The 22,851-nt window shown below is 36.2% G+C and overlaps 1 protein-coding gene across 1 annotated transcript in view; it reads right to left on the bottom strand.

The window, feature by feature from the left end:
- Positions 1-19,691: 19,691 nt before the first annotated feature.
- Positions 19,692-22,851, bottom strand: part of DHFR (dihydrofolate reductase) — a 32,577-nt gene continuing 29,417 nt past the window's right edge. The window contains exon 6 of the mRNA XM_074201748.1: positions 19,692-19,852. Coding sequence (XP_074057849.1) covers positions 19,774-19,852 — 79 coding nt within the window. The 3' untranslated portion in view covers positions 19,692-19,773. The remainder of the gene's footprint in view (positions 19,853-22,851) is intronic.

Below are 22,851 nucleotides of genomic sequence, written 5' to 3'. Positions count from 1 at the left end.
CTGCCCTATTCTTTTTACTCTTTAATCAGAATTTAGCTTTCCCCAGTGGGATAGGGTATATCCTGAGAATTTGGGCAGTCTCTTCTATCTATTTGACCTCCTTCAGATACTGGATGAGTAACACACAAGGGACTGATTTCTGAATGAGGAAACTCAAAAGGAAAAAATCTCAATTAACATCTGGTTATTAATATAAGAGAAATAATCATTTCACTCAACAACTTTCTGGTCCTTTGGAATTGTCTTGGATCATTGTTTTGGTCAGAGTAGATGAGGGGATGAGGGGATGCTGTGCTAAGTCACTAGCCTCACAGATGATTATTCTTATAATATTGTTGTTACTGTGTACAATGTTCTGGTTCTTCTCACTTTGCATGGATTCATGTAAGATTTCTCATTTTATTCCTCCTAATTAAATGTAAAAGCAATCTTAAATGTTATTTTTAAAATTTTGAGTTCCAAATTCTGTCCCTCCTCTCCCCCACATTGGGATGGCAAGATATTTGACATAGGCTATACATGTACAGTCAGGCAAAAGATATTTCCATATTGGTCATGTTGTGAAAGTGAACAAAGACCAAAAAACAAAAGCAAGAAAAAGTTAGGGAAAATGTTTGCTTCAAACTTCATTCAGACTCCATTAGTTCTTTCTCTGGAAGTAGATAGCATTTTTCAACACAAGTACTTTGGAATTGAAAGATACCTTTTTTGAATACAAAAATTTATGTACTATCCTACCCAAAGTCAAAAGATATATCAGTGAGTTAACAAGATTTTATCAAATACTTTATTAGATCTCCAGTTTTGTGTAGTCACTTGGCAGGGAGTGACATAAAAAATGGAGGAATATAAAAAGAGTATAAGGCAAGGTCCTTGGCTTCAGGGACCTTACAATCTAGTTGGGGAGACAGAACCTACACATATGAGAAAGTTGAGGAACAATAAAAGATAGCATATGATTAAGTGTCACAATGAGAGGTACAGGTTCTATTGAATATCTTTAATGAAAGGTTTTCATTTACCAATATGACATTTTAAAAGTAATTCTTCTAACTCTGATATCCCTAATTAGGAAGCTTTGGCAATTCTTAGGTTCTTTCTTCCTTTTGACATCATTAATGTTGTACCTGTTTGGAACATTTTGTTCCTAGAAAAGCATGAATAAGTGGGATTGGAATACATTTGTCCTATATTCTTGGTGATTTGTAATTATATGCTGCCACTTTCCTTACTATTCTATGCAACTCTGTGGAATTTAAGCATACATTACCATTTTACTTCTTATTCATACTAAATATAACACTTAGGGCACTTGAAGCAGTTTTAGGAAAGTGCCCAAGAATAAATAAATAAATAAAATATGTTAAAAATGAACTTCTGTTTGAAGGAAATTAAAGAGAAAGAATATTTTTTGATATTTTAAGGTATTTTATTGAATTTTGACTGAGAAGTATGCCTGTGCTATGATCCACTACAATTGTACTCTATTATTCCATGTTATTTATCTTAGCATTATGGTGCCTATTTATATGCAAAACTTCAGGCCCGAGACATTTATTCAAAATTATGTCTCAGGAGCACCTACTGATATGTTTCTTTTTCTTAGACATCCATAAGATACATTAGTACAAAAGATATTTAATTGAGTGGTGTAATAAACCCAGAAACAATTCCTTGTCACTTTTGTTCACATGATATTATTATAGTACTAGTGAAGTAGGGCATACATGTATAGACAATGTATGGCCATGGAATCTGTATGAAAGGCATGCGTAAAGGGCATGTGTGGCCAGCTAGGTACCATACTGGATAGGACACTAGATCTAGAGTCAGGAAGACTCATCAACCCTGAGCAAGTCACTTAACCCTGTTTGTCTCAATTTCCTCATCTATAAAAAATGAACTGGATAAGGAAATGACAAACCACTTCAGTATCTTTGCCAAGAAACCCCAGATGGGTCCAAGAGAGTCAGATATAACTGAAAAACAATGGAATAACAACAACAACAACAACAACAACAACAATAATCTTAGGAAGTCACTTAACCTCTATTTGCTTTAATTTCCTCATCTTTAAAATGGGGATCATAATAGTATCTATCTCCCAGGATTGTGGTGAGGATCAAATTATTGTAAAACATGGTGCCTAGCACATAGTAAGTCTATATAAATGTTATCTTAATGGCATCTCTGCTCTCCACTAGACCCACTGTCCTTGCTGAGCATTGTTCCATTGATCTTATGATTTTCATACCTCTTAATGCAGCAGCTGTTAGGTTTAATTTCTTTATAGGACCTGCTGGCTATCTCAGCTTGTATATGCTATGGTTCAGTGACTAGAAGGATTCCTTCAGACAACATAAAGTTAGATGATGATTTTTTAAAATTCATGCTGCAACTTTCTGAGGTACAGTGGCATAGCAGATAGAAGTTGGCTTCAAAATCAGGAAGACCTTCATTCAAGTACTACCTCTAACATATGAGGATGATGTTTAACCTTCATTCTTGAAGAAGACTATGACATCAGGAAGATAAAGCCATGAAAAGCATGTGAATTGGATTTGAATGAGGGGGATGCTGTGCTAAGTCACTAGCCTCACTTTCTCCTCTGGGGAGTGAGAAAGTTGATTTACAGTTGATTCAGTGAGTTAGCAGACTTACTTAAATTCTAATCAGTATTAGTCAATTGATTGTATTCTAATCAATTTTAGTCAATACATTATGATTGTATAAGGAGCATTGATCATCAGTAATCAAGAACACATACTCATTTAGTAAAACACATTTAATCCATCATCTAGTAATAGGCATAAAATAAGCAATATATATATATATATATATTAACCCATATTTTGTATAAATCACTTAGGAATATAGAAAAACCTGAAATGGAACTTAACCTTTCATTACTGCTTGCTTGTTAAATTACAAGAGCTGATACAAGGTATCTTCACCTTGTTTTGCTCAAATTCCATATTTGAACTTTGTATAGGGGATAACTTGGTATGGAAAGTTCCAACTCAGGATCAGGTCCAGAAAAACACTCCCTCCCTTTCCCCTGCAAATTTGTTCTTGGAATAGATGGATGGCCATACCAGCTGCTCTTGCTCAACTCCAAGAGTAGCCCAGCTGTACCAAGAGTAGCCCATCTGTTTTATGACCACCTAGTCAGTGCAAATATTTAACTTTGCCTAACTCGCAATCCTGGTGGCATTTATTTTTGCTTATTCTAGCTTATTCTAGGGGATGCATCATATGTCAACCAATGAAATTGTGCTTTATTTGAAAGGTCTATAAAAGAAGGGCCCTGGAAAGCATTAGCATTTCAGAGTACAAGGAAGATCTCGGGTGTTCTTCATTAGAGGAGGTCAGGTCCCTTTACTAAAGTGTTTGATAAAGAGTTCTGACTCAATTTCTTTTTTGATCATAAGGGTAGAATTTTTCCCTATGGAAGCCTTCTGGGTCCAGTGGTCAGAGATGGCCCTGGATGTGAGGCAATCAGGGTTAAGTGACTTGTCTAAGGTCACAGCAAGTAAGTGTCAATGGTCATATTTGAACTCAGGTCCTCCTGACACCAGAGCCAGTGGTCTATTTACTTCACCACCTAGCTGTTCCCTCTAACACATATTGGCAAGTCCCTTAACCATTGCTCTAGGCAACTCTCTAAGACCATAAATTGCAAAGCAGGTATGACTTGTATTGGCAGAGAGTTTTCTTACTTGAGAATTTCCTAAATCAGTAAAATCACTAATATAGTCCCTTTAGCTTTCCTTTTATTACCTTGTGAACTAGAGCAAGTTTTACATTGAAAGTTGTAATTGCTTTTTCCCTACACTAAATCTTGATTTGTTAACTATCTTATCAGCTCTCCAAAAATATGCCATATTGGTATATGGTATATACCACTAGTATATCCTCTCACCCTCCAGTCCCCACCTCTTTAAAGTACTGAGATAAACTTTTCAAAGCTGGGAAGATTTACCTCCAACTTCAGATAGGAGTGTGATTTAGAGATGATCCATGCCACTCTCTCACTCTCACCTCCAAGTTCACTTTGTTGGCCTTTTTTCCCTATGCCTTTTTTGGGGAATCCCTCAGCCCAGTCATCCTAAGATCTAGCAGAGTCATTCTTCCCTTTTAGGTCCCTTTGAAAGGAGCTCAATAAATCAAGAGGCAAGGTTGGAAGATAAAAAATTTAATTGGCTGATGGGCAGTTGTTAGGTGGGTAGCAACTCCTCAAAGTAGAGGGAAATGCATATGTATAGAATTTTATACAGTTTTTAGAGCAAATGGCAAAAAAGATTTAATAAGTGGGATTGCTTAGTTACTTTCCTTATTTTGGTCATTAGGTGGAACAAGTTGTTGTGATTTGGGGGCTAGGAATAATGACTTAATTTTGGAGTAACTTTGATGTTGCCCAAGATCAGGTCTATCCTGACAGGATTGTTTTCCTGTAGTTAAAATCTCATCAGATCATCTTGATAGGACTTGGGGTAGGATTCTAGTTAAACTCATCAGAATATATTGGTGGTGGGGGCAGCTAGGTGGTGCAGTGGATAAAGCACTGACCCTGGAGTCAGGAGTACCTAGGTTCAAATCCGGGCTCAGACACTTAATAATTACCTAGCTGTGTGGCCTTGGGCAAGCCACTTAACCCCATTTACCTTGCAAAAAAAACCAAACAAACAAAAAAAAGAATATATTGGTGGAATAGAAGGGAGACCTCTATTTTTAGTGAGAATCAGCACAACCATGCAGAATTCACAACCCTTATGACCTCTGAAGTTACTATTTTAGGGGATATGTCTCCTTCAAATTCACAGCACAGAGATTTTGTACAGTTCCTCTACACCTTCCACACTCTAAGTATTAAAATTCATTGTTTTCATGTATTCATTGTTAGATGCCTTTTTAAAAAGTTTATTTCCTCATAAAGTTTTTATTTTGTTTGCTCTTTTTATTTGTTTTGACTCATTTGGCAATACTATTTCTGAGATGATCTAAGTTAGCTGTGCTTATTCACAACAATTTATGCTAACATTTATATCAAGACAAAAATTTTGTCTATGGCAAGAATGAATGATTTCTTGAATCTTCTCAATGATCCTGGCATTGCCCTTCCTTCTTCACAAATGGTCTTAGTTTTAGCTGAGTTCTATGGTAACAAGAATTCACTTATGCACTATGGTTCAGCTGGTGCCTAATATAGTTCTGATTTCTTGTCTTTCAGCACCTAACACAGAACCTGACGCAAATCGAGCACTTAGTAAATGCTTTTTGAATTCAACAACTAGAAATTAATCTTTCACTTTAGTTATCTCTGGCATGTAGCACTTCTTCTGAGCTATCTTTCACACAACCTGTATTGGCAAACTCTGGGTTTCCCGAAGGGCCACTATCATAAGTTCAAGGTAATCTGTGAATCTGCATTTTTGTGAATTCAACCTTTAATGATTAACCAATAGACCTATTTAGTTCCAAACAAAAGCATTTACTGAGATATATTTTAATAATAGTAACTAACCCTTTCCTTCCCCAATAAATGCCCCCAAACTATTCCATAATCTCCTACAATCATATGTAGTAACCATGGTAAGAGGAATCACACATTTAGGAAACACTTAGTCGATACTTTGACCAATGCAACTTACATCTAAAGTCCTTTTTTTTTTTTTGTGGTGTCATGCTGCTCCCGTGGGTACAGCATCTCTGCCAAACTGGCTGAACAATTGGACTCCCTGAGACTGTTCTCTGCAGCTCACTTTCCAAACTAAAACTGGCTCTCTTCTCAAATGTGCATTCAATGCTGAGGGACTCTCTCCCTGTCTTTCTTTCTCACAGACATAGACAAAGACACAGACACAGACACAGACACACACAGACACACACACACACACACAAACACACACTTTGACACCATTCTTCTTGTCTCTTGAAAATATAACTGAAAAGTCTCTCTGGAACCACTCTTGAGGGAGAAGCTTTCCCTCACTCCAAGTAGCTTTGATATATATGCTTGTATTTAGTGGTAAGTTCATAAATGACGAGACAGACAAAACTAAGTAGACTAGACTTCAAATCTGACTTTGCATTTTGTGACTGAACAATAATCCTGAGAGATGTTCCTAGCCTGTGTAGTTCTAGTGTTGTGGGTTCAAGAGTTCTGGAGTTCCTGGGTTTTCAGTCTGGCAGAAGGAAGAGTTTCTTTCAACTAAACTCTTCTTGGATAAAATAGTCATTGCCAGGGGATTAGCCCAAGTCTTGTCTTGTCTTCCTAAAAGGAATGGACTTTGAAGTTGTTCAGAGTGCAGAACAGTCACAGTTCACCTTTACCTCAGTAATCCCCTATTAAGTTTTTCATGTTTTGTGTAGCAGTATCCCAAGAGAATATGATGGGAGTTATGGATTACAGTTTCATATTTCTTATTTTATAAATTCAGACTTTAGTCTTATATGTTTAAAGCATAATTTCTTTTATATGGAGAAAGTAAATAGCTACTACTAAGAGAGAAGTATAAGCATTGATAGCTGAGTAGCTAATTAATATTAAGTTTAATTATATAATACTTATTTTATGTTCAGATGGTTTAAAGTTTTACATATTATGTGCTTTTTTTCCTCAAGGTTTTCAGGAATGTAAATTTCTTTTTCTACCCAAATTTGTTTTTTAGAAATATATTTCATTATAATTGCCTTCTTTTGCAATTCTATGTATTTTATTTCTAAAAATTATTCATAATTTCATTTTTCCCATTTATATGTAAAAACAATTTTTTAACATTCTGTTTTTAAAATTTTGAATTCCAAATTTTCCTTTCTCCCTCCCTGTTCCTCATCACCCTCATCAAGAAGGCAAGGAATCTGATGGAGGTTATACATATGAAGGCATGAAAAACATTTTCATATTATTCATGTTGTGAAAGAAAACACAGATTAAAAAGACAAGCAAAAAAGAAATTTAAAAATATGCTTTAGAGTTTATCAGTTCTTTCTCTGGAGATGGATAGCATTTTTCATCATAAATCCTTCAGAATTGTCTTGAATCATTGTATTGCTGAGAATAGCTACATCATTCACAGTTGACCATTGTCTTGGTTCTGTTCATTTAACTTTGCATCAGTTCATCTAAGTTTTTCTGAGAGCATCCTGCTTATTATTTCTTTTAGCACAATAGTATTTCATCACAATCATATACTATAACTAGTTCAGCCCTTCCTCCATTGATGTGTATCCCCTCTACCTCCAGTTCTTTGCCACCACTAAAAGATCTGCCATAAATATTTTTGTATATGTAAATCCTTTTCCTTTATAAAAAAATCTCTTTGAGATACAGACCAAGTAGTGATATTAGAAATCAAAATTTCTAATGGAACATTGTCCTTTGTCCCTGCTAGATTCATGGTCTTTCCATAAAGAATCACCATGTTGTCATTTCTAAGAAAAATAATCTCTTGAGATTTTAACCAAATAATATCCCTGCATCAGTTATCAAGATAAGTAAGTCCAATGAGGATAAATCATCACTCATAAGTAAACTATTGAAACTTTTGTCTGGTGTTGTCATTCTCAATGGTAACTCCTTGGTAGGCTGTGCTGGTAAATGTTTAACAACTGGTTATTTAGTGTGCATACTCTTTGATCCAGCAATACCACTACTGGGTCTATACCCTGAAGAGATGATGAAAAAGGGTAAAACATCACTTGTGCAAAAATATTCATAGCAGCCCTGTTTGTGGTGGCAAAGAATTGGAAATCAAGTAAATGTCCGTCAGTTGGGGAATGGCTTAGCAAACTGTGGTATATGTATGTCATGGAACACTATTGTTCTATTAGAAGCCAGGAGGGATGGGATTTCAAGGAAGCCTGGAGGAATTTGCATGAACTGATACTGAGTGAGATGAGCAGAACCAGAAAAACACTGTATACCCTAACAGCAACATGGGGGTGATGATCAACCTTGATGGACTTGCTCGTTCCATCAGTGCAACAACCAGGAACAAATTGGGGCTGTCTGCAATGGAGAATACCATATGTATCCAGATAAAGAACCATGGAGTTAGACCAAGGACTATTACCTTTAATTTAGTTTTTTGGGTTTTTTTTTTTTTTTGCAAGGCAATGGGGTTAAGTGGCTTGCCCAAGGCCACACAGCAAGGTAATTATTGAGTATCTGAGGTAGGATTTGAACTCAGGCACTCCTGACTCCAGGGCCGGTGCTCTATTCATTGCCACCTAGCCGCCCCCAATTACCTTTAATTTAGAAAAAATAAACTGATATCTTATTGTTGGATCTTGCTTTCTCTTATACTTTGTTTCTTCCTGAAGGATATGATTTCTCTCTCATTACATTCAATTTGGATCAATGTATACCATGGAAACAATGTAAAGACTGGCAAATTGCCTTCTGTGGGGGGGTGGGGGGAGGGAAGTAAAATTAGGGGAAAAATTGTAAAACTCAAAATAAAGTCTCTAATTCTTATCTTCTCCACAAAAAAACAACTGGTTATTTAAGAAAAAATACCTATAACACACTTTTAAGTTTAATACAGTCAGTACAATGAAACAAACCCTGATCTACAGCATTTGCTAATTTCTGAGGTGTAATTGCTCACATTGAAGTTTTAACAATTGGTTCTTGAGAGCTTGTGTGTCAGCACCATTACACTGCTCCTAGGGAAGAGGGACTATAGTTGGTTCACCGTTGCTTTACAGACTTCAGAATAGCATCTTGTGGATGTAGGAGCTTACTGGTGCTTCTTCATAAGCATTTCAGTGACCAATAGAAATGGTTCTTGCAGCTAAATAATTGTAGTTTTGGTTCTTGCAGCTATTAATTAGAAAATATGGAAAGATTTACAGAAAACCCAATGTTAAGATTATTGCCCACTGATTTATGTCATCATGCTTCACCAAAATTACATTCTACAAAAAAAAGTCAAAGCACATTTACAGAAAGCATAGGTTCTGTGGCTCATTGATTTGCTTTGATAAGATGTTGTAAATCTCAGCTCAAGCCCAGCTACCCATCCTGTGAGACTCTTGCTCATGTTCTCCAGTAAGTTTGTCACAGAAGGTCCATCCACTGGAAACTTTCTTGCTTCATGATTCATCATAGGATAACTGTAGGGGGCAATTCAGGGTCTCAAAGGCTTCATGGAGTAGAAGTGTTGGCAGGTTCTATCATTCTGGGAAGGCTCTCAAAACAATCCTTTCTCAGGACCATCCTAGCTAAGTACAGAGAAGGTCATCACCTCTAATAGATGGAAAACTCCTTAAGGGCAGGGTTTGTCTTTTGTCTTTTTGTTTTTTGTGCTTAGCCCTGAAAATATAGTACCTGTTACATAGTAGAACCATTGTGATGATTTTTTCATTAGATTTGGAGTCTGATGAGGCAGCTTTGAGCCACAAGTTCATAGAAATTCTTGTGTTAATTAGAAACATATAGATAGGGCGGCTAGGTGGCACAATGAATAGAGCACTGGCCTTGGAGTCAGGAGTACTTGGGTTCAAATCTGGTCTCAGACATTTAATAATTACCTAGCCATGTAGCCTTGGGCAAACCACTTTAACCCCATTGCCTTGAAAAAATATTAAAAAAACCTAAAAACTCAAATCAGAAACATATAGATAGTTCATAATTATGGTCTTATCCAGAGAAAATTCTAACAATGGACTGGATTCATTTATCTGGGTTATGCTGGCTTTCCAGCACTATGCTAGGGAAGGTCTCTCTCTCCCCTCTATAGCTCCTAGAGTTGGTCATCCTATGAACAAGGGAAAATGCAAAGGACAACCAGAAGGGTGAATGAAGAATTGGTCAAGTTGCTGTCTTTAATGGAATATAAGAACATATTTCAAAACAGGTACCATCTGGTTAGGCAGAGGAAGGGAATGAGGTTTACCAGGTCCTCTGTTTCTGTTATTACCCTAATGTTCAATCCTAGTGAGCACTGATGATAAAAGTTGCATGCCTTGCCACTTGTTTCTTTGGCTTTAACTTCTTCATTTTCCCAGTAAGAGGCGTGGGTTTTGGAAAGAGAATTGCTAATGTTGCTACTGTTACCATAGTCATTTGGCTGCTCCATTTGTCTGGGGAGAAGAGAAGGTTCTCTCCATCTGTTCTCTCCCTTCTTTTACCTACGCTGTCCTTTTAAACCTGCCCCAGGTCCAAACCAGGCAATATTTCCTTCCCTCAGGAGATGAGCAAAATCTCCAAATCCCAGAAGTATCTTCACATCAAAGTCATTCTTTTCTCCCACCAGTAGAGGAGGAGCTATACATGAAAGGAAGATGGGGCAGAACTACCTTTTTTTGCATTCACAATGAGTGGGGGGCCAAATCATTGTGGAGGAGTAGGGGATAAGGACCAAAGATACACACACACACACACACACACACACACACACACACACAGCCCTAAATGTATCTTCAAAGTCATTTGAGAAGATTGTAATTTGCTGAGGGAACACACAATATGAAGGAGTCAAAGTTTATGTGAAAATATATCTGGGGCCTTATTTGAAATTGGGTTTATTCTGCTAGGGACCTGGAGGGAATGGGGAGTCTTAATCAATAATGGCTGGTGGTTTTTGGTAAGACTTTTAATTTAGGTTCAGCTGGACTACATTTTTGGGGAGAGGAATCTGGACTTGGGGACTGGGGTTGTTGATAATTCATATTGGTGTCAGTCAATAAATATTTATTGTCTCTTATATGCTAGCTAGGTACAGTGCTAATTGCTGCTAGTGGGGAAGGAAAGATTGCTGGAGAACTGGCAACTAGTTGTTATTCAAACTTTCTATTGGGGTACGATTGGGGGATAAAAGGGAGATTTGGCCCTCACTGCAAGTCATATTCTGATTGGATGACAAAGGGGTTTTGATCTTCCTTGAGGCTTCTTTACTTAGCAGGTTGTAGACATTGCTGTATTCTTTACAATGCTAAATATTTGTGGATTTAATTCTCTATTAAATATTTCACGGGGTCTTTAAATCTCTTTTCTGCATGTCACCTCCATTCCTGTCTACATCAGAGTTGTTTTAGTAAAAACCCTTTTGGATCAAGGACCTTGACAATCTGCAGTGTTTAGCATTTAATCTGGCAATTTCTTATGAATAGATGAATTCTGATGGTAATGAAGAAATTGTGGTTTTGTATACCATAGGTACCAATAGCACATGAGGTTGATTAAATTCTCTCTAGTTATGCCCACACAAGGCAGACCCTGAAAGATGAGTTAATTTGGCTTAATTTCTTTTACCCAACAGTCTCAGGATATGATTCCTCCTCTGCCCTCTTGCTTGTTGTTCCCTGCTCTTTCTACAAGTGTGCATTTGGACCAAGCCATGTGGGCATGCAAAGTTTTAAAAAATTTCATCTTTGAAGTCTGACCTGGAGAAGAGACTATCAATAAAGTGCTTTCTCTCCACTTGTCCCTTTAAACACACAGAACAGTAAACATTACAGATACAAAATGTTCTCTTGCCTAAACTGCTTATGGACTTTTTTTTTTTTTGTTGAGAACACTTAATAGTGCTGCTCAAGGACAGTTCTAGTGGCTCGTTTTGACTTGATTGATGACTTCCTTTATATCTTTTTTCCCTTCTCCTTGATTCAGATTTTACATTGAAAATTTAAAATATCAGACTGCTGAAGGTTCACCCCAACAGTCCTTCCTTATCTTACTGTGAGAGAAAGCAACTTCTATAAATACTAATAGCATATACTTAGAGCTTTTCATAGCGTGAATGGACATGTGCTTGAAAGGCCCAAGAACACAGTGTCAGAGAACAGAAAGACTCACTCACTCACCCCCACATTTCGCTGAAAAGATGTTTCGGCTCTATGATTACCTTGCTGGGGAGTCACTTTTTTGAAAATCAGTGAAAGAGTTTATTATATGATCAACAATTCTCTGAAATCAGTAACAAGCATTGGCAATAAAAAGAAATGGACTTTTTTTTTTTTTGACAAACCACATACAATTTCTTGTTAAAAGTTCCAGTTTTGAAAGGTAGTCATCTGGTTTTTTTTAAAGACTTGAGTTTCCAGAATAGCATCTTCAAAGCTAGAAACATCTGTGGGCTCCGACTAAAAGTATAAAAAGGACATGAAAATGTTTGCTAAATGATACACAAATTGTAGTTTGTGAATCTTGTAAATCTTGGTGTCTACATATTTATCTTGGGTTAAAATATCATTAAATTGCTAAGAAAAAAATGACAAAGAATGTACAATCATAAATTAAAAAGCAAAATATTGTGTCTGTCTTTCTGACTGGGATCAAAAACTCTTTGGGAAAACAAGATCTTCCCTGAGAGGAAAAAAAAAAGCATCCTAGGGAAAGCATTAAAATTCCAAGTATTCTTTGGCTTATTGATCAATGAGAAAGAGCTATTTCCAGTTTCCTGAGATAGGTTTGAAGATAAGTTTTCTACCTGACCATTCAAAATCCATGCAATCTAAAAACCCCTAATAAGGAATGATGTTTCCCCTTGTCCATATGCAAGAAGGGGCGGGGGGGAAGAAGACAGAGACTGACAGAGACAGACACAAGTCAAACTATCCTTAAACCTTGCAGTTCCCTGCAATTTGCCAGTCTCCAAGGTTTAAAAGATGTTGAGGACCAAGTGATTTATCTTTCAATGCTTCTCCCATTGTCCTTCAACAGTCCCAAGGAAGTCCAATATGGAAGAGGTTCCCAAATGCCACACAGAAAATCCCAAGCAGTTCCTTTAGGGTGGTTTTTCAGAATTCTGTCTGGGGTAGTAAGCCAAGATTTACTGCTTAGAGATCACTGTCACCCTCCAACTCCACAGAAATTTTATACAAGTTCAACAAACATTTTATTAGTTATCTTTATAATACAAATTTTTTAATTTTAATTTAATTTTTAATTCTCATTTTGTACAAATGTTTTTTTTACATTAATAAAATATTCTTGTTTAAGAGTAAACAAAATACCCCTGCCCCCCCATGAATATAGACTTCCTTGGGTGATAAAGTAAAGGGGAAAGAAAAAAATTAAAGTTAAAAAAATAATAGCAATAATTGTAGGTATGGCCAGGTGGTGCAATGGACAAAGCACCAGCCCTGGAGCCATGAGCACCCGAGCCCACATCCAGCCCCATAGACCCAACAATCACCCAGCTGTGTGACAAGCAAGCCACCCAATCACCACTGCCCTGCAAAAACCAAAAAGAAGGAAAAAAAAGACCCAAAATAAAATAAAATAGTAATCATAGTAGGGGTGGCTGGGTGGCAGACAGAGCATTAGCCCTTGAGCCAGGAGCACCAGACAAATCCAGCCTCAGACACCCAAAGATCACCCTGCTATGTGGCCCCAGGCAGGCCACCCAGCCCCATTTGCCCCCAAATAATAATAAAAAATGTGCTTCAGTCTTTGTTTCAACACCAACAACTCTGTCATGGGTGGATTGCATTCTTTATGGTAAGTCCATTGCAAAAGTTGCTTCCATATTTTTCCAACATTGCCATTGCTGATCGCAACTCCCTCCTTTCTTTTTCCACTACCATGTACTATATTTTCTCTCTCTCCTTTCACTCTGACTCTGCTGTAGGGTCGCTGAGTGGCATAGCAGACAGATTCCTGGTCCTGGGGCCAAGAAGCCCTGAGCCCCCATACCACCCCTTAGGCCCAGAATCCACCTGGCCCTGTGGTCCTGGACAGGCCTTCCAATTAGAATACAATTTTTAAAGATGGAAAATGGCTACATCTTTCTATAGTTGCAGAATGACCGTTTACTTTCTAATCTCTCAGTTATTGGGGGAAGCCTCTAGGTAAGTTAGAGGCATCAACAGAAATATTGCTACAAGCTTGGAAACTATGGAAGAATTGACTTCTATATTTCCTAACCTCCCTTTCAAGGTCATTCAAATTTCAGTTCTGCATGACAATTGCCACCCTCACTCAAAATCCTTTTATTCTATATATAATTCTAAGATGCTTAGTTGGCTATTTTTTTATTTTAAAGATTTTATTTGACTTTTACAATTTTTCACCCCTGATCTTACTTTCCTCCCTCCACCCCCCCCACAGAAAGCAAGTTGTCAGTGTTTACATTGTTTCCATGGTATACACTGATCCAAATTGAATGTGATGAGAGAGGAATCATATCCTTCAGGAAGAAACATAAAGTATAAGATAGCAAGATCAGACACTAAAATGTCAGGTTTTTTTTTTCTTCTAAATTAAAGGTAATAGTCCTTGGTCTTTGTTCAAACTCCACAGTTCTTTATCTGGATACAGATGGTATTCTCCACTGCAGACAGCCCCAAAATGTCCCTGATTGTTGCACTGATGGAATGAGCAAGTCCATCAAAGTTGATCATTGCCCCCATGTTTGGGTGTAGTGTTTTTCTGGTTCTGCTCATCTCACTCAGTATCAGTTCATGCAGATTCCTCCAGGCTTCCTTGAAATCCCGTCCCTCCTGGTTTCTAATAGAACAATAGTGTTCCATGACATACATATACCAGTTTGCTATGTTATTCCCCAATTGAAGGACATTTACTTGATTTCCAATTCTTTGCCACCACAAACAGGGCTGCTATGAATATTTTTGTACAAGTGATGTTTTTACCCTTTTTCATCATCTCCAGGGTAGAGACCCAGTAGTGGTATTGCTGGATCAAAGGGTATGTACACTTTTGTTGTCCTTTGGGCATAGCTCAAAATTTCTCTCCAGAAAGGTTGGATGAGCTCACAGCTCCACCAACAATGTAAGTGTCCTAGATTTCCTGCAACCCTTCCATTAGTTGGCTATTAAAAAAAAAATCATTAAAGATTAGATGCAGCAAAATGACATACAGTAAGGCAGATATTATACCAGACAATTAATGATTACTAATATAGGGGAAACAGAAAAATTTATAAAAATCTAACCAAAAACTTTCAGCATAGTTTCATTATCAATACTGTCACTGTAATTAACATCCCACATATATTTGTGGAATCACTGATTTAGAGCTAGAGAAAGGCCCTTAGAATTTACTTGTTTATATTGCTTGTCCTTTCAATGGGTGGGGGAGGGCTGAAAGAGTCAAATGAAGGTTGAAACATTTAAAAAAATATTTAAAATTATATATATATATATATAATTTTAAATATCTTTCAAAGTAAAAGGCAAAAAAAAGAGAAATTACCTAGTAAATCTGGTCATTTAAGAGAAGAAATTTAGGGTTAAGAATAAGCAATTTGGATTAAGTCCCATAGATAAGTTATAGAACCTGGTCATTTATCAATTCAGATTCTACCCAAAGGAGAGTTGGAAAAACTTCTGCAAATTATAGGAGCATCTTTCTTCTCTGAAAGAGTGAAATATTATATTTGCAGCAAAGAGAAACAGCCTAACCTAACAACATAGCCACCTGTCTTACACAGACACCATGTCCAGCTGGAAATTTTATGGCAGTTCTCAGAGTTGGAGGAGTTGCCTTCTTTATGTGCTGCCTGTAATTATGCTTCACCATCATGGTTCTTTACATTTGTGTCCATTCTTCTTTATAGACACTGCATGTGTGTGTAATGATGGATGAGTGTACCTCAACTTTATTGGTAGATTGTCTAATTTTTGTTCTTGCTTTGCCTTCTAAGAAAATGCTTTTGTTCAGAATTGAATCAGTTGCCTATGTTAATGGATAAATGTAAATTCTCTGGTTACAGGTTAGCTGGTAAAGATGAAGATTTCATCTTCCACAAAAATACTACTCTGATTCATCATGGAATGGAAATAACCTTGGGGTTCTCCAAGGCAATGCCAATTGAACAGAAGCTCTTTGAAGTTCTGCCAGGACTTTAGATTAGCCATCTAATGATGGAACTTTTTTTTTTATTATGGAAATCCAAGATAAGGGTGAGGGAAGTTCATTAAGTTTTTGTGTGGTCCACTTTGCTTCTGTAGCTACAGTGACAAGATATCAAAAAAAAAAAGGAAGGAACAAAGAGAGAGATCTAAGAATTAGATAGTTTTTAGATTGCCAACAACGTTAACTAGATTGCTAGTAGAGATCCTTATCCAATGATCAAGTAGATAGACTGCTAAGAAGAAAAATTCTATCATTCTTGTTTTTTTTAAATTAAATCTTTTTCCCAATTACATGCAAAGATAGTTTTCAACATTCATCCTTTTGCAAGCTTTTGAGTTCCAAAATTTTCTACCACCTTCCTTTTCCTTCTGCCTTCCCATGGCAGTAAAATTCTGATAGAGGATATACATGTTTGACATAAAAAATTGGAACTAAGGAGAAAAAAATCATGAAAAAGAAAAAAAATGAAAGAAAATTTAAAAAGTGAACAATGAATGTTTTGCTTTGTATTCAGACTCCATAATTTTTCCTCTGGATGCAGATGTCATTTTCCATAATAGGTCTCTCAGAAATCCTATCATTCTTGACATCTTTGTCATAAACAATACTTGAAGAAAGAAGGAAGTCATGGTTAAATTGAAGGATGGCTCATAGGTACTTCTTGAAGAAGCAAATAAAGGAATCGGCAGGATGAGTTTTATTATACTTCCTTAAGTATAAGAGATATTTCATGGGGACATTTATCCATCATATATTGCAATGCTGGTTATATATGTAGAAACATCATCATTAATATGTCTGTAGCTTATGCACCAAAATCAGAAGCTGAAGATTGTTGACAGGGTAGAGGAATTCTATGTAGAACCTAATAAAACCCATTGAATTAAATCAACATATATTTTGATATTTGATAACTTCAATGCAAACATGGGAAAAGGCGAGGATGGGGGGACAATAAGGTTTACGAGGCCCAAGGTCACACAGTTAGGTAATAAGTGTCTGAGGCCAGATTTGAACTCAGGTACTCCTGACTCCAGGACCGGTACCCTATCCACTGGGCCTAGCTGCCCCCAACTTTTCTTTTAAAGAAAGGATTGGTAGGAACTTGAACTAGCAAAACATCTAGAAAAAGTGAAACTGATTACCTTTTTAATAGATAAGGAAAGGTTATGGATGTATGAATTATTCCTAAGTCACCTGTCTAAGACCACTGCCATATCAGAGAGAAGATCAGAATTTTAAAATATAAACAGCAAAACCAAAAAGATATGGTATGTTAAATTTTAAATATGATTTATGTAAATGAACTAGTAAAGCCTGAAAATGAATAACAGAAATTATACTGACATAGGCTATAATAATTTTATCCACAAATTAAAACCCATAGTTTCTTAGCATAGATTTGATTTACTTGTCAAAAACAGAGATGACTGCCAAAGGCAACACTGATTTAGAATATAGACTTATCTATAAAATGTTTTGAAGGGTAATGGACATTTATGGGTAACAGCATCTCATAGTCAAGAAAAGTAGTGCACAAAGAAGAAATTTTGGCGAGATAGTCAATTAGGCAAAGTCATCTCAAAGTCATTCAAGAATGGAAATGGGAAGAGAACTACAAACAAGAAAAATGGAAAAGATCTGCAAAAAATAAACTTTTTTTCCATCAAGGATAGTGGAAATACAACTCTTGGATCTTAACATCACAGTTCTTGAGGTACTTTCAGAGGAAATAAAAATAATACTAAAGAGAACAACGATGGTTAGAGCTGACAGAATGGATCAAGTTCACAAAAATGAGAACATGCTGGATAATGTGGGGGCATCAAGGTATCTAAACGAGGGGAAATTTCCAAAGGTGTGGAAAAATCTCAGAATTTATTGATTTGTTTCCCCTCCCTCACCCCAAAGTGTCTGAGAGAAACTCAATAACTACTGATCTAAATATACCTACTCTCATCTATACAGAGGCCTTTTTGAAGGCCTCTATAAATGAATTGAAGACATCCTTGATGGGGAAAGTCAGCAAGAAACAAGAAAACTTTCAAAAGTGTTATTTTTAGCCATGGTACCATTTCACCAGTGGAATATATAGAGAATATAAGATCCTGTTGTGCTTATTGTTTAAATTTTTTTTTTTTTTTTAGGATTTTGCAAGGCAAATGGGGTTAAGTGGGTTGCCCAAGGCCACACAGCTAGGTAATTAAGTGTCTGAGCCCGCATTTGAACCCAGGTACTCCTGACTTCAGGGCCGGTGATTTATCCACTGCGCCACCTAGCCGCTCCTTGTTTAAATTTTTCAGTGCTCATTAAAAATCCTCAAAGCATTCAATGAAGTAGAACAAAATGGCACTCTATAAATAGGCTCTTCCACAAGAGGTCTTCAATTATCAAAATCATTTAAGATTTTTTGGAAGATGTTAACAATACAAACAACCACATTCAATGACCTGTTAATAATAAGCACCAGTCAAAGTATTAAAGAGTTGGTGTCCATGTAATGTAAGGAGACAAAGGTAGGCATTTAGGACAGTGGGTAGATTTAGATAGATGTTTGAAAGATTGTAGACAAGAACAGAACAGGATGAGAAAGTATGAGCAGGCTGTGATATATACCACTAGAGGGTAGCTACAACAATCACGCCATAAATGAACTTGAGTATTGGTTTACTTTTACATATATTTTTTTCCTCCAGTAACACCCTAAAATACTGATTTAAAAAGTGATACTTCGTTTTCATATTTCAATGAAGAACTCACAAACTCTTAATTTTACCATCTAATAATTTAAAAAAAAAACAGTATTTTAGATCATAAGCTCATGGATTGAGAGCCAAGAGACCTTAGAAACCATCTTGTACAACTCCTTTACTTTATGATAAGGAAACTGAGGCCTAAAAAGATTAAATGACCTAGGGTCACACAGGTAATAAGTAGGAGGGCTGGGATTTGAACTAAAGTTCTGACTTTAAATTATAGCCTCGTTTCCACTGCATCACAATATATACTTAACTATTCTCATGATTTTGCTTATTGTTCTGTATCACAGGTATTTCTAAATTTGTCACTTCTTACAGAAGTAGTATTTTTTGGCTTTGTTTCATTAAATTTTTTTTTACTGTTGTTAAAAATAGTATGTTTCCCTCTTAGTCTCCCACCTATGTAAAGAAGCTAAAGGAGGTGGTCTTCACATCACTCTTCTTTGGAGCTAAGGCTGGTCATTATAATTTCCCAGTATTGTTTCAATTATTTGGTTATTTTCATGTACATTTTTTATAACTATATAATTTTCCTGGATTATTGCAATAGGGTCTTTCTGCCTCAAATCTTTCACCACTCCAATTCATCCTCCATTCACTCACTAAAGTAATTTTCTGACATCACATTCCACCCCCGCCCCCCCCTTTACTTAATAAATTTAGTGGCTCCCTTATTATCTCTGGGATCAAATACAACATTTTTGTTAGGCATTCAAAGCTCTTCCCTCATCTACCTTTCCTCTTTTCTTACACCTTAGTCCTCCCTCAACACATCTTCAATCCAGGAATACTGACCTCCTGGCTGGTTCACAAACAAGAGCCCCATCTCTTGCCCTCCAGCTGGCCCCCGTGCCTGAATGCTCTCTCCTCTCTGACCACTCTAGTTTCCTTTAAATCCCAACTAAAATTCCAGCTTCTCCAGGAAGTCTCCCCCAACTCCTTAATTCTGGCACCTTCCCTCTGTTCCTTATTATTTCAGACTGCTTCTATGTATAGCTTGTTTGCACATATTTGCTTGCATGTTGTCCCTCCCTTAGGATGTGAGTTTTCTGAGGCAGGGACTGTCTTTCCCCCTTTTTGTAGCTTAATACACTGCTTGCCATATGGTAGGTACTTAAGTTTATTGATACATGAAAAAGTAAAAACAAACATAATTAGTTGGAAACAACAGCCTTCAAACTTTTCATGTTAATCTTGTTTTTCATATACTTCAAATTTATACTGAATGCCCTTTTCTTCTTGGACACCAGAAAGAACACCTGGATATCTGAAAAACAAAGATTTATATATTGTTAAATAATGTGTTGAATATCTTGATAAAATATTTCAACATGATATAAAAACAAAATAGAAAGTTGGGACAGGTCTTACATTATTTACTTTAGTAACACTGTTAAGAACATAAATATAGGGCTGGATGGCTGTTTAGGTTTTATTCTGTGCACCTTTGTCTCATTCATTTAATATGTAAACATTTATTAAGAACCCAATACTAGTTGTGTGACCCTGGGTAAGTCACTTAACCCTGATTGCCTCCAAAACAAAGCAAAACAAAACACTAAAAGACCCAAAGCACTGTGACAGGTGAACATTTATAGTAACTTAAATATAAAATTTCATTTGGAGACTAATACATACTTCAGTATTGAGCAAATAGTTGGTACTGAATACAGTATTTGATTTATTGGAGTGATACCATGTTCTAAAATTCCAAATTTATGAAGTGGAGTTTTTTCCCCAGAATTACCTTTCCTTTGCAAATCTCTCTCTGTTCTCCTATCCCTTATTTGGGTACTTATTCTTGAGCTCCATCTTTCCATAAAGTCATCTAAACTCACAGGGGAGTTAGGAGTCTTTTCCTTCAAGACACAGTTTAAGACACACCATCTTTATGCATTATTCCTTTACAATTTCAACCTACCTGGATGTTTCCCCCCTTTCTGAATACCTCTTTGTATTTTTATTAAAGTATCACACAGTTAATACCCTGCTATTTCCTAATTGTTTCATCCCTCACTCCCCCCCCCCCCCTTAAAGTAACCTCCTTTAGGGAAAGGAGCAGTATAAACATCTCACACATCTTTGATGATACCCTGATTGAAGATCAAGTTACTTTATGATTAAACAAAATAGAAGATATGATGCAATAGTTCTTCTATCTGTAGAAAGGATAATTTTCAAAATCTTTCCATATTGGAAAACATTCTAGATTAATTTATCTACTCTCTGATCTGTACTATTAGGACAATAGTAATCAGGAGAGCCATCATTTCTAAATTTCCTTTCAACAGTAGAGGCAGGTTATTATAGAAGAATTTAGGTTTTTGCGGAGCATTTTTATGTCCTTTAGAAATGTTTTACCACAACAGTTTTTCAGTTTTAGTTTATTTGGAATGAGTCACCCCAAACTTCATTTATATCCTTATGAAATTTTCAAGAGTTTGTATGTCAAACTGTCACTTTTTTAAGATAAGGAAAAAAAATGAATATGTGATTGCTAAAAACACATAAACCTTATAAAAATAATAACCCTTAGAAGTGAACAGTGTATTAGCCAATTAAGCTGGGTTTTATAAAACAAGGTAAATGATGTAGTTCAAAGTAGAGACAAACTTACTTTGATCTCAATCTCATTTTGGTCACTATTTTCCCTCATTTTCCCCCTTGCTCTTCTCTTCTTAGCAGGATGTGTTTGTTCTATTTCTTCTCAAAGCATTTTTATTCATACCTCTTCACTGAGCTCACCACATTGCTACAATACCTTTCTTTGGGTATTTCTCTTATGTTCTTGACCAAAAAGTAAACTTCATGGTAGGGTAGGGACTATCTTACTATCTTACTATTCAACTTTGAATCATCAGTGCCTAACACATAGTAGGCAGTTAAATGTTTGAGATGAAATGAATCACAATTCCATCTGCTTGTACAACAATCAAAACTCACAAATTCTTTGGCTTAAGCATAATCTTAAATTTTTCTCCTTTCTAGTTAGCAAGAGATTCAGAGAGTAATAAATGTGAAGAGTCGAGCTGAGATCTTGACTTTGTGTATGACTAAAGTTAACTATTTGCTGAATAAGCAAAACGCAGGGAAGTTTTAGACTTATCAGAAATTGTAGGATCTTTTGGAATTGGAAAATCTCTCTAGAAGAGATGGGTGATATCTGAATCAAAATGGCACTAGTCTATTGACAAGAAAAAAATTAAGGAAAATAATGCAAGGGAACTTTTAAACTAGAAATTAGGAGAAAGAATCTATTAGGGCATGCAGGAGATGTTCTGATGATAAACTCAAGAAAATAATGCTTTTAAGGCAGTTGTCACACATATGGGAAACTGAGATATATAGGAAATTGTAAAAAAAAATTACACTAAGATTATTATACAAGAATTTTTTTTAGGTTTTTTTTTTTGCAAGGCAAATGGGGTTAAGTGGCTTGCCCAAGGCCACACAGCTAGGTAATTATTAAGTGTCTGAGGCCGGATTTGAACTCAGGTACTCCTAACTCCAGGGCCGGTGCTCTATCCACTCTATCCTAGCTGCCTCATTATACAAGAATCTTAAATAATCAAACAAGTAAAGTGAAATACTTGAATACAACTAAAGACCTCCATGTAATTTGCATTTTAAAAACTTTCTAGAAGGGAAAGCTAATGGTACTATTAGGAAAGTCAATTATAATAAGAAAGGTAATATTAGAGGAATCATCACAAATTATAATGGCACAGAAAGTATTATAACACAAAGGACATACTAGAAAATATCCACGAGGATAAACAGCTCACTTAAATAGGAAGAAGTTTAACAGGATTATTTACTGAACCAAAAAGTTACAACACAAGACAAGTGATGATGAATACTATCCAAACTGACTAAAAGGTAATGGATTGAAAATTCAGAAAGAAACTTATGTTTTTGGAAATGTTCAAAGTGGGAATTTGCTCTGCTTAAATTGCATATTTGTTATAAGGGTTTTGGTTTTCTTCTCATTGCACAGAGGTCTGGGGAAGGGGTAAAGGTGGGAGGGAGAGAAAATAAATTTTGATTTGACCTCCATGCTAAAGATGCCTAATGGCAGGAACAATAACTTGTTACAATACTTAATAGCTTCCTTTCCCCATTCATATCTGAATGCTTTGGAATGGTAACTACTAAGTCAAGGCTCAGGAAAATTATTGAAACAAAAACCTCAAAATTCTTTTGTTGAAAAGCAGGAAGAAATAGCCAGATTGTGACAAAAGAAAAAAAAAAGAGAAAGAGATAGCA

The sequence above is a fragment of the Macrotis lagotis genome, chromosome X (assembly GCF_037893015.1).
Source record: "Macrotis lagotis isolate mMagLag1 chromosome X, bilby.v1.9.chrom.fasta, whole genome shotgun sequence".
NCBI classification, from domain to species: domain Eukaryota; kingdom Metazoa; phylum Chordata; class Mammalia; order Peramelemorphia; family Peramelidae; genus Macrotis; species Macrotis lagotis.
Note: the sequence above shows the minus strand (reverse complement) of the source record. Positions and strands in the feature narration are given on the sequence as shown.